The 12,598-nt window shown below is 39.0% G+C and overlaps 1 protein-coding gene across 2 annotated transcripts in view; it reads right to left on the reverse strand.

Annotated features, from left to right (window-relative positions):
• Nucleotides 1-6,305: 6,305 nt before the first annotated feature.
• grid2ipa (glutamate receptor, ionotropic, delta 2 (Grid2) interacting protein, a) overlaps nucleotides 6,306-12,598 on the reverse strand; it is a 112,522-nt gene continuing 106,229 nt past the window's right edge. Inside the window, exons 19-23 of one of the 2 annotated variants that reach the window (XM_062036772.1) lie at nucleotides 10,547-10,633; nucleotides 10,246-10,375; nucleotides 8,842-8,960; nucleotides 8,600-8,764; nucleotides 6,306-6,913 (exon numbers count right to left, since the gene is read on the reverse strand). In XM_062036772.1, coding sequence (XP_061892756.1) covers nucleotides 6,833-6,913; nucleotides 8,600-8,764; nucleotides 8,842-8,960; nucleotides 10,246-10,375; nucleotides 10,547-10,633 — 582 coding nt within the window. In that variant the 3' untranslated portion in view covers nucleotides 6,306-6,832. The remainder of the gene's footprint in view (nucleotides 6,914-8,599; nucleotides 8,765-8,841; nucleotides 8,961-10,245; nucleotides 10,376-10,546; nucleotides 10,634-12,598) is intronic. The other variant, XM_062036773.1, reaches the window with a different exon arrangement.

Below are 12,598 nucleotides of genomic sequence, written 5' to 3' on the forward strand. Positions count from 1 at the left end.
ATAGTGTGAGAGTCCAGTCCATAGTGGATCTAACATAATAGTGTGAGAGTCCAGTCCATAGTGGATCTAACATAATAGTGAGAGTCCAGTCCATAGTGGATCTAACATAATAGTGTGAGAGTCCAGTCCATAGTGGATCTAACATAATAGTGTGAGAGTCCAGTCCATAGTGGATCTAACATAATAGTGTGAGAGTCCAGTCCATAGTGGATCTAACTTAATAGTGTGAGTCCAGTCCATAGTGGATCTAATATAATAGTGAGAGTCCAGTCCATAGTGGATCTAACATAATAGTGTGAGAGTCCAGTCCATAGTGGATCTAACATAATAGTGAGAGTCCAGTCCATAGTGGATCTAACTTAATAGTGTGAGTCCAGTCCATAGTGGATCTAATATAATAGTGAGAGTCCAGTCCATAGTGGATCTAACATAATAGTGTGAGAGTCCAGTCCATAGTGGATCTAACATAATAGTGTGAGTCCAGTCCATAGTGGATCTAACATAATAGTGTGAGTCCAGTCCATAGTGGATCTAACATAATAGTGAGAGTCCAGTCCATAGTGGATTTAACATAATAGTGTGAGAGTCCAGTCCATAGTGGATCTAACATAATAGTGTGAGAGTCCAGTCCATAGTGGATCTAACATAATAGTGAGAGTCCAGTCCATAGTGGATCTAACATGATAGTGTGAGAGTCCAGTCCATAGTGGATCTAACATAATAGTGAGAGTCCAGTCCATAGTGGATCTAACATAATAGTGTGAGAGCCCAGTCCATAGTGGATCTAACATAATAGTGAGAGTCCAGTCCATAGTGGATCTAACATAATAGTGTGAGTCCAGTCCATAGTGGATCTAACATAATAGTGTGAGAGTCCAGTCCATAGTGGATCTAACATAATAGTGTGAGTCCAGTCCATAGTGGATCTAACATAATAGTGTGAGTCCAGTCCATAGTGGATCTAACATAATAGTGAGAGTCCAGTCCATAGTGGATTTAACATAATAGTGTGAGAGTCCAGTCCATAGTGGATCTAACATAATAGTGTGAGAGTCCAGTCCATAGTGGATCTAACATAATAGTGAGAGTCCAGTCCATAGTGGATCTAACATGATAGTGTGAGAGTCCAGTCCATAGTGGATCTAACATAATAGTGAGAGTCCAGTCCATAGTGGATCTAACATAATAGTGTGAGAGCCCAGTCCATAGTGGATCTAACATAATAGTGAGAGTCCAGTCCATAGTGGATCTAACATAATAGTGTGAGTCCAGTCCATAGTGGATCTAACATAATAGTGTGAGAGTCCAGTCCATAGTGGATCTAACATAATAGTGTGAGAGCCCAGTCCATAGTGGATCTAACATAATAGTGTGAGTCCAGTCCATAGTGGATCTAACATAATAGTGAGAGTCCAGTCCATAGTGGATCTAACATAATAGTGTGAGTCCAGTCCATAGTGGATCTAACATAATAGTGAGAGTCCAGTCCATAGTGGATCTAACATAATAGTGTGAGTCCAGTCCATAGTGGATCTAACATAATAGTGTGAGAGTCCAGTCCATAGTGGATCTAACATAATAGTGTGAGTCCAGTCCATTGTGGATCTAACATAATAGTGTGAGAGTCCAGTCCATAGTGGATCTAACATAATAGTGTGAGAGCCCAGTCCATAGTGGATCTAACATAATAGTGAGAGTCCAGTCCATAGTGGATCTAACATAATAGTGTGAGAGTCCAGTCCATAGAGGATCTAACATAATAGTGTGAGAGTCCAGTCCATAGTGGATCTAACATAATAGTGTGAGAGTCCAGTCCATAGTGGATCTAACATAATAGTGTGAGAGTCCAGTCCATAGTGGATCTAACATAATAGTGTGAGTCCAGTCCATTGTGGATCTAACATAATAGTGTGAGAGTCCAGTCCATAGTGGATCTAACATAATAGTGTGAGAGCCCAGTCCATAGTGGATCTAACATAATAGTGAGAGTCCAGTCCATAGTGGATCTAACATAATAGTGTGAGTCCAGTCCATAGTGGATCTAACATAATAGTGTGAGAGTCCAGTCCATAGTGGATCTAACATAATAGTGTGAGAGCCCAGTCCATAGTGGATCTAACATAATAGTGAGAGTCCAGTCCATAGTGGATCTAACATAATAGTGTGAGTCCAGTCCATAGTGGATCTAACATAATAGTGAGAGTCCAGTCCATAGTGGATCTAACATAATAGTGAGAGTCCAGTCCATAGTGGATCTAACATAATAGTGTGAGAGTCCAGTCCATAGTGGATCTAACATAATAGTGAGAGTCCAGTCCATAGTGGATCTAACATAATAGTGTGAGAGTCCAGTCCATAGTGGATCTAACATAATAGTGTGAGAGTCCAGTCCATAGTGGATCTAACATAATAATGAGAGTCCAGTCCATAGTGGATCTAACATAATAATGAGAGTCCAGTCCATAGTGGATCTAGCATAATAGTGTGAGAGTCCAGTCCATAGTGGATCTAACATATTAGTGAGAGTCCAGTCCATAGTGGATCTAACATAATAATGAGAGTCCAGTCCATAGTGGATCTAACATAATAGTGTGAGAGTCCAGTCCATAGTGGATCTAACATAATAGTGTGAGTCCAGTCCATAGTAGATCTAACATAATAGTGTGAGAGTCCAGTCCATAGTGGATCTAACATAATAGTGAGAGTCCAGTCCATAGTGGATCTAACATAATAGTGTGAGAGTCCAGTCCATAGTGGATCTAACATAATAGTGAGAGTCCAGTCCATAGTGGATCTAACATAATAGTGAGAGTCCAGTCCATAGTAGATCTAACATAATAGTGTGAGAGTCCAGTCCATAGTGGATCTAACATAATAGTGAGAGTCCAGTCCATAGTGGATCTAACATAATAGTGAGAGTCCAGTCCATAGTGGGGCCAGCAGGAGACCATCTCGAGTGGAGACGGGCCAGCAGTGTTTGGGATTATCCCATTGAGATTAATAATATTTTTCAAGGGAGTGCTGCTACCAACATTTTCTGCACCAGTGTGGCTGGCACTGGAAACAAGGTGGATGAATTGTCTTGCCCAAGGACACAACGGCAGTCACTAGGATTCGCACCAGGAAGTGTCAAGTTTCTGGAGGACCGCTCTACATTCTAAACTACAAACCCCAAAAGCAGTGAAGTTGTCACGTTGTGTAAATGGTAAATAAAAACAGAATACAATGATTTGCAAATCCTTTTCAACTTATATTCAATTGAATAGACTGCAAAGACAAGATATTTCATGTTCAAATTTTTTGCAAATAATCATGAATTTAGAATCTAATGGCAGCAACACATTGCAAAAAAGTTGTCAAAGGGGCATTTTTACCAGTGTGTTACATGGCCTTTCCTTTTAACAACACTCAGTAAAGGTTTGGGAAGTGAGGAGACATTTTTGAAGTGGAATTCTCTCCCATTCTTGCTTGATGTACAGCTTAAGTTGTTCAACAGTCCGGGGGTCTCCCTTGTGCTATTTTAGGCTTCACACATTTTCAATGGGAGACACTTTTCCACTTTGCATCAGTCCATCTTAGATGAGCTCGGGCCCAGCGAAGCCGGCTGCGTTTCTGGGTGTTGTTGATAAATGGCTTTCGCTTTGCATAGTAGAGTTTTAACTTGCACTTACAGATGTAGCGACAAACTGTAGTTACTGACAGTAGTTTTCTGAAGTGTCCCTGAGCCCACGTGGTGATATCCTTTACACACCGATGTCGGTTTTTGATGCAGTACCGCCCGAAGGTCACAGGCATTCAATGTTGGTTTTCAGCCTTGCCGCTTACGTGAAGTGATTTCTCCAGATTCTCTGAACCTTTTGATGATATTACGGACCGTAGATGGTGAAATCCCCAAACTCCTTGCAATAGCTGGTTGAGAAATGTTGTTCTTAAACTGTTTGTTGACAAAGTGGTGACCCTCGCCCCCGTCCTTGTTTGTGAATGACTGAGCATTTCATGGAAGCTGCTTTTATACCCAATCATGGCACCCACCTGTTCCCAATTAGCCTGTTCACCTGTGGGATGTTCCAAATAAGTGTTTGATGAGCATTCCTCAACTTTCTCAGTCTTTTTTGCCACTGGTGCCAGCTTTTTTGAAACATGTTGCAGGCATCACATTCCAAATGAGCTAATATTTGCAAAAAATAACAAAGTTTTCCAGTTGGAACGTGAAATATCTTGTCTTTGCAGTCTATTTAATTGAATATAAGTTGAAAAGGATTTGCAAATCATTGTATTTTGTTTTTATTTACCATTTACACAACGTGACAACTTCACTGCTTTTGGGGTTTGTACATAAATGAAAAGGTAAGTGAATTTTACAAGAATAAACTTTGAACGTCACAAGGATTTTTTCCAGAATTGACAAGGATAAAGATATAATATTACCATAAAAAAAAAATATCTTAATTTTACAAGAATAGAAACAAATTTCATGCCAATTTATTTAAAAAAATAAAAAATACGTTTTTGGACTTTTAATATATTTTTGGACGTTAATATAGTTTGTCACTAAAAGTAGACAACAGCTGCTGAGCATTTACTCATGTAAAAAATACTAATGTTATTACTCTTATAATATCATAACATATTTCACATAAACTCGCAGCACTCGTCTTTTTTTTCCCCCCGGAAATTGTCATTTGATTGTGGCCATAATAATCCTTGGGCTGCACCCTTGACATGCGTCTATGATCATTAACATGCAGCGTGATGAACTAGTCATTCATTCCTCATTCAATCAAAGCTATTTTTATGTATCCACATTCCCAACGCGCTACATTTCCCAGTTATTTCATCCTGGCCTGATGCACGGGGAGATGTAAATGGGAAGAAAACAAATAATTCATTAGCTGAGGGTATACGCTTAACGATAAGTATCCGTCCTACTATTTATAGGCCTTGTTTCTCAACAAAGCATTTGCACATGTGCAGTATAATGAGCTATTTATGTACATTGCTGCAGATGCTGCTACATTGAAATTCTGTCTTTTTGCATTCTAGCTCTCACGAGATGAGCAACAAAATAAACATTTTGGTACTTACATATGCTTCCGAGTGTTGGCGTCGGGGGCCTTGCAAACGGGACTGCACGCCGGCCTCCCTTTTATGCGACATTGACTCGTCGGAGCTTCAAGGAGATCGCCAGAAAGTGCCATTTTATCAGACTAAAGTCTTAAAATGATAAAGTCACAAATGTGGAAAGAGAAACTTGGATGTTGTGATGCTGAATATAAGCTAACTTGTACATTCCATGTAAAAAGAAACTGAAAACTTACCTATCTCTAATGCCTCATGTGGGGTAGACTACTGTTGGGTTTTGCATGGTTGAATGTATGTATGTATGTATGTATGTATGTGTATGCTTGCTTTAGTACTATTATTTTGTGTTTATCATACAGCGTTTTTTTGTGCTTGCAACCATGTTTCAGCATTCCAGCATTCCATGCATATACTGTCCTCTAAGCTTCTTCTAGCTTATTTGGGGGACCCTTTCACTTACCAACATCCTTAAATGATATTCACTACTATTGTAATTAGGGATGTCCGATAATGGCTTTTTGCCGATATCCGATATGCCGATATTGTCCAACTCTTTAATTACCGATATCAACCGATATATACAGTCGTGGAATTAACACATTATTATGCCTAATTTGGACAACCAGGTATGGTGAAGATAAGGTACTTTTTAAAAAAATGAATCAAATGAAATAAGATAAATAAATAAAAAACATTTTCTTGAATAAAAAAGAAAGTAAAACAATATAAAAACAGTTACATAGAAACTAGTAATTCATGAAAATGTGTAAAATTAACTGTTAAAGGTTAGTACTATTAGTGGAGCAGCAGCACGCACAATCATGTGTGCTTACGGACTGTATCCCTTGCAGACTGTATTGATATATATTGATATATAATGTAGGAAGCAGAATATTAATAACAGAAAGAAACAACCCTTTTGTGTGAATGAGTGTAAATGGGGGAGGGAGGTTTTTTGGGTTGGTGCACTAATTGTAAGTGTATCTTGTGTTTTTTATGTGGATTTAATTAAAAAAAACAAAAAAAACAAACAAACAAAAAAAAACGATACTGATAATAAAAAAACCGATACCGATAATTTCCGATATTACATTTTAACGCATTTATCGGCCGATAATATCGGCAGACCGATATTATCGGACATCTCTAATTGTAATTGTTCTATGGTATTGTGAATAAAACTTGAAACTTAGTTTTGGGCATTAAAAAAAAAAAAAAAAAGTGCACCCTGAACTCCATTGTAAAAAAAAAAAATAAAAAAAAATATAATAATAAAAATAAAAAAAACACTATGCAAACTAATGGGGAAGCTACCATTGTGTGTGTATTTTTTTTTTTAACTCAAAAACTTTTGAAGGATTTTACAACTTTGACTCTATTTTCTTATATTATAAACCGCACCATAACGATGAGTGACTTTAGAAAAACTATTATAGACATATTGTTTATAGTACATCATTGGTCAATACTCCGCCTTTGATGCATTTACACAATCCTTAGTTAAAAGTCCTGCTTTTTCGCCCGGAAATGTATTTGTGGATCATATAACGCTCTTGAGGTATACCCGCACAGGCTTATAATACGCATGTACTCACCTTTAGAACGAGGCAACATCTCAGAAACATGTTTCACTTTCTGTATGATGCACACACACAACATTCCATTCATCTCAACCGGGCATTGTGCAGGTGTGCCTAATAAAGTGTCTGTCCCAAGTCAATCCAGTGTACACCTAATCTCATATACGGAGCTACCAGGCCAGTGGTGAGGCCAGGCGAGGACTTCTTGGGCTCTTTGGGTGTTCTGCCACTTGTTGGTCGCTCAGAGCCTTCTGTGGTGAATAAATACAAGTGTTGAAAAAGGGCTTTTTGGGGGGAAAATCAGACATGCTGTCATGAAAAAATACTTTAATTGACAGTATTCCAAGGCTTTATATAACCAGGACAAACGTCACGTTTGTAATCTTTAACAACAAAATCCCAAAAGCAGTGAAGTTGTCATGTAGTGTAAATGGTAAATAAAAACAGAATACAATCATTTGCAAATCCTTTTCAACTTATATTCAATTGAATAGACTGCAAAGACAAGATATTTAATGTTCACACTGAGAAACTTTGTTATTTTTTGCAAATATTAGCTCATTTGGAATTTGATGCCTGCGACATGTTTCAAACAAGCTGGCACAAGTGGCAAAAAAGACTGAGAAAGCTGAGGCATGCTCATCAAACACTTATTTGGACAGGCTAATTGGGAACAGGTGGGTGCCATGATTGGGTATAAAAGCAGCTTCCGTGAAATGCTCAGTCATTCACAAACAAGGACGGGGGCGAGGGTCACCACTTTGTCAACAAATGCCTGAGCAAATTGTTTAAGAACAACATTTCTCAACCAGCTATTGCAAGGAATTTAGGGATTTCACCATCTACGGGCTGTAATATCATCAAAAGGTTCAGAGAATCTGGAGAAATCACTGCACGTAAAATTGAATGCCCGTGACCTTGGATCCCTCAGGCGGTACTGCATCAAAAAGCGACATCGGTGTGTAAAGGATATCACCACATGGGTTCAGGAACACTTCAGAAACCCACTGTCAGTAACTACAGATGGTGGCTACATATGTAAGTGCAAGTTAAAGCTCTACTATGCAAAGCGAAAGCCATTTATCAACAACACCCAGAAATGCCACCGGCTTCGCTGGGCCTGAGCTCATCTAAGATGGACTGATGCAAAATATAAAAGTGTTCTGTGGTCTGACGAGTCCACATTTCAAATGTTTTTGGTAACTGGACGTCGTGTTCTCCGGACCAAAGAGGAAAAGAACCATCCGGATTGTTCCAGGCGCAAAGTGTAAAAGCCAGCATGTGTGATGGTATGGGGGTGTATTAGTGCCCAAGACATGGGTAACTTACACATCTGTGAAGGCGCCATTAATGCTGAAAGGTACATACAGCTTTTGGAGCAACATATGTTGCCATCCAAGCAACGTTATCATGGACGCCCCTGCTTATTTCAGCAAGACAATGCCAAGCCAGGTGTTAAAACACTGTGGCTTCATAGTAAAAGAGTGCAGGTACTAGACTGGCCTGCCTGTAGTCCAGACCTGTCTCCCATTGAAAATATGAAGGCTAAAATATGAGAAGGGAGACTGTTGAACAACTTAAGCTGTACATCAAGCAAGAATGGGAAAGAATTCCACTTAAAAAATGTGTCTCCTCAGTTCCCAAACCTTTACTGAGTGTTGTTAAAAGGAAAGGCCATGTAACACAGTGGTGAACATGCCCCTGTGACAACTTTTTTTGCAATGTGTTGCTGCCATTAAATTCTAATTTAATGATTATTTGCAAAGTTTCTCAGTTGGAACGTTAAGTATCTTGTCTTTGCAGTCTATTCAATTGAATATAAGTTGAAAAGGTTAATCAAATCATTGTATTCTGTTTTTATTTACCATTTACACAAGGTGACAACTTCACTGCTTTTGTATTTGCATCTCTATCACGTTGAAATCTGAGCTCCTCACCTCAAACTTGTTGATGAATTGAGCAAAGATGCCAAAGAAGGCCTCCGTGTTGGTGCTCTTGCTGTCCTCTCCAAAGAACGAAGCCGTTTTGGAGAATTCCTCCATGGCTCTCTGCTGCAGAGACTCCAGCGACTGCACGGCTGGATGGCTGTTTTCCAGAAAGTTCTAGGAATGTCATTGAGTCAAGGCTTCCTCAGTCGTGCGTCACATGAGCATGTTCCGGCCTAAATGGCGAAGGATACGCTCATGACCACGGTGAAGCGGTCCTCGGCCGTCGTGGGCATTTTTTGACAGGCTGCGCGGATGGTCTGGATGGTCGCGTGGAGGTCGTTAACGTCGGACGTGATGGTCCTCTGATTGACTGAGCAACACATGTTTAAATATGGAACACCATATTCCTGGTGAATACACTGGCAAGGTCCCATATTATACTATTGTCTAACTATCTCAATGTAATTAAAATCTATATTTGTGTGTGTGCTTGTATTTCTACCATTTTTGAGACATCAACATAATAGTGGACCTTCAAGTGTTGTATTGTTTAATGCAGGGGTCACCAACCTTTTTGAAAGCAAGAGCTACTTCTTGGGTAGTGATTAATGCGAAGGGCTACCAGTTTGATACACACTTAAATAAATTGCCAGAAATAGCCAATTTGCTCAATTTACCTTTAACTCTATGTTATTATTAATAATGAATGATATTTACACTTAATTGAACGGTTTAAAAGAGGAGAAAACACGAAAAAAATGACAATTAAATTTTGAAACATAGTTTATCTTCAATTTCGACTCTTTAAAATTCAAAATTCAACCGAAAAAAAGGAGAGAAAAACTAGCTAATTTGAATCTTTTTGAAAAAATTAAAAAAAGAATTTATGGAACATCATTAGTAATTTTTCCTGATTGAGATTAATTTTAGAATTTTGATGACATGTTTTAAATAGGTTAAAATCCAATCTGCACTTTGTTAGAATATATAACAAATTGGACCAAGCTATATTTCTAACAAAGACAAATCGTTATTTCTTCTAGATTTTCCAGAACCAAAATTTTAAAAGAAATTCAAAAGACTTTGAAATAAGATTTAAATTTGATTCTACAGATTTTCTAGATTTGCCGGAATAATTTTTTTGAATTTTAATCATAATAAGTTTGAAGAAATATTTCACAAATATTCTTCGTCGAAAAAACAGAAGCTAAAATGAAGAATTCAATTAAAATTTATTTATTATTCTTTACAAAAAAAAAAAAAAATTACTTGAACATTGATTTAAATTTTCAGGAAATAATTTAAAAGGTAAAAAGGTATATGTGTTTTTAAGGTTGTATTTTTTCTCTAAAATTGTCTTTCTGAAAGTTATAAGAAGCAAAGTAAAAAAAAAAGAATGATTTTATTTAAACAAGTGAAGACCAAGTCTTTAAAATATTTTCTTGGATTTTCAAATTCTATTTGAGTTTTGTCTCTCTTAGAATTAAAAATGTCGGGCAAAGCGAGACCAGCTTGCTAGTAAATAAATACAATTTAAAAAATAGAGGCAGCTCACTGGTAAGTGCTGCTATTTGAGCTATTTTTAGAACAGGCCAGCGGGCTACTCATCTGGTCCTTACGGGCACCGCGTTGGTGACCCCTGGTTTAATACTTACCTTTGGCTGCAAGTGGAACCTTGGTGAGATCTTTGGAAAAATCCAGCACATCCGGAAAGTGATGGCACAAAGACTTGACCAAAATATGCAGAAATGTTGACTTGCCGTCCACCGTCTTTGTTGTGCTTAACTGTAGAAAAGTACAACGGAGTTAAAAATAGTCTTACTTTTCTGCTATATTGAGAAAAACACAAAACACTTTACTGAAAAGATGCATTTTTCAGTGAATAATAGACTCAATATTATGACAAAGTTAAAGCATATGTCAGTCTTGAATGTAATTTGAAGTGTATTTGTGTACCTCCGTCAGGAAGTTGATCTTGAAGCCTGTTGTCTTGCTGGTTTTAGGCTGGCTGTTATTCAAGTAGTTCCCCATGGCCAACACAAACTGACAAATGAGGGAAAACCAGTCTTGTGATATTATTGCAGTACACTGTACATCGTAGTTTGTTTACTATCCTACGATTATTGGGCCGTGAATTTCCCACCTAAGCCTACGACTATTGTACACTGACGGGCCGTGAGTATCCCATCCAGGCCTACGACTATTGTACAGTGGCGGGCCGTGAGTTTCCCACCTAGGCCTACGACTATTGTACACTGACGGGCCGTGAGTATCCCATCCAGGCCTACGACTATTGTACAGTGGCAAGCCGTGAGTTTCCCACCTAGGCCTACAACTATTGTACAGTGGCGGGCCGTGCGTTTCCCACCTAGAACTACGACTATTGTACAGTGGCGGGCCGTGAGTTTCCCACCTAGGCCTACGGCTATTGTACAGTGGCGGGCCGTGAGTTTCCCACCTATGCCTACGGCTATTGTACAGTGACGGGCCGTGAGATTCCCACCTAGGCCTACGACAATTGTACAGTGGCGGGCCGTGAGTTTCCCACCTAGGCCTACGACTATTGTACAGTGGCGGGCCGTGAGTTTCCCACCTAGGCCTACGACTATTGTACAGTGGCGGGCCGTGAGTTTCCCACCTAGGCCTACGGCTATTGTACAGTGGCGGGCCGTGAGTTTCCCACATAGGCCTACGGCTATTGTACAGTGACGGGCCGTGAGATTCCCACCTAGGCCTACGACTATTGTACAGTGGCGGGCCGTGCGTTTTCCACCTAGAACTACGACTATTGTACAGTGGCGGGCCGTGCGTTTCCCACCTAGGCCTTCAGTGATGTCAGACTTCAAAGATTACCTCTCAAAAAACCATAATTGATGTTACCACATGACCATTGCTGGATAAATACTATACAGAAACACATTTACGCACTACTGGCCATTGACTCACATCAACAGTGTACAAAATAGGTTATTTTCTGGCGCATTTAAAAATCCATTAAAACGCATTAGCAATTAAAACATATCTTATGTGGTACTGTCAAAATTAAAACTGCAAAAAACATATTTAAAAGTGAAAGAAATAAAATATTTGAACTCACAATTTGTAGGACGTATTGAAACTTGTGATTGGACACTCACTTTGTAGTGACAAGTGAGTATCCAATCACAGTCTCGTTAACATCAGGCTACCTAGATAGGCTACTGTCAACAACTTGTGATCACTACAACAGAATGTGTTATCAAATTCATCCGCTAACGATCCCGGTAAGTATCCAATCACAGGAGGCGTAAATGTTACGTTCAACGTGAGAGCATCTAGAAGGCCTTACTGACAACAACTCGTGTTCTGATTGGCTATCGCAACTGTCTATCAACTGTATGTGTCCGTACACTTACAGTGCATGGACGCCCGCATTGTTGATTCTGAAGGCCTTGGCAGATTTGGTACGGCATGGCAACATAGGCTAGGTGAATTCTGATTGGATACAAACTAAAACTAAAATATGCATAATATGACATGAAGAGAATATAGTGTTGTGGTCAAAAGTTTACATACACTTGTAAAGAACATCATGTCATGGCTGTTTTGAGTTTCCAATCATTTCTACAATTTCTTTGTGATAGAGTGATTGGAGCACATACTTGTTGGTCACAAAAAACATTCATGAAGTTTGCTTCTTTTATGAATTTATTATGGGTCTACTGAAAATGTGAGCAAATGTGCTGGGTCAAAAGTATACATACAGCAATGTTAATATTTGCTTACATGTCCCTTGGCAAGTTTACCTGCAATAAGGCACTTTTTGTAGTGATTGGTGCATTGGTGACATCACATGGACAAAGATAAGACCTTCTGGAGGAAAGTTCTGTGGTCGGATGCAACAAAAATGGAGCTGTTTGGCCACAATACCCAGCAATATGTTTGGAGGAGAAAAGGTGAGGCCTTTAATCCCAGGAACACCAAAGTTGTTGCGTGGGACCAGCTCTTCCCCTGGGGTAATTCAAATTG

This window comes from Entelurus aequoreus, linkage group LG25, assembly GCF_033978785.1.
Source record: "Entelurus aequoreus isolate RoL-2023_Sb linkage group LG25, RoL_Eaeq_v1.1, whole genome shotgun sequence".
In the NCBI taxonomy this organism is placed as follows: Eukaryota; Metazoa; Chordata; class Actinopteri; order Syngnathiformes; family Syngnathidae; genus Entelurus; species Entelurus aequoreus.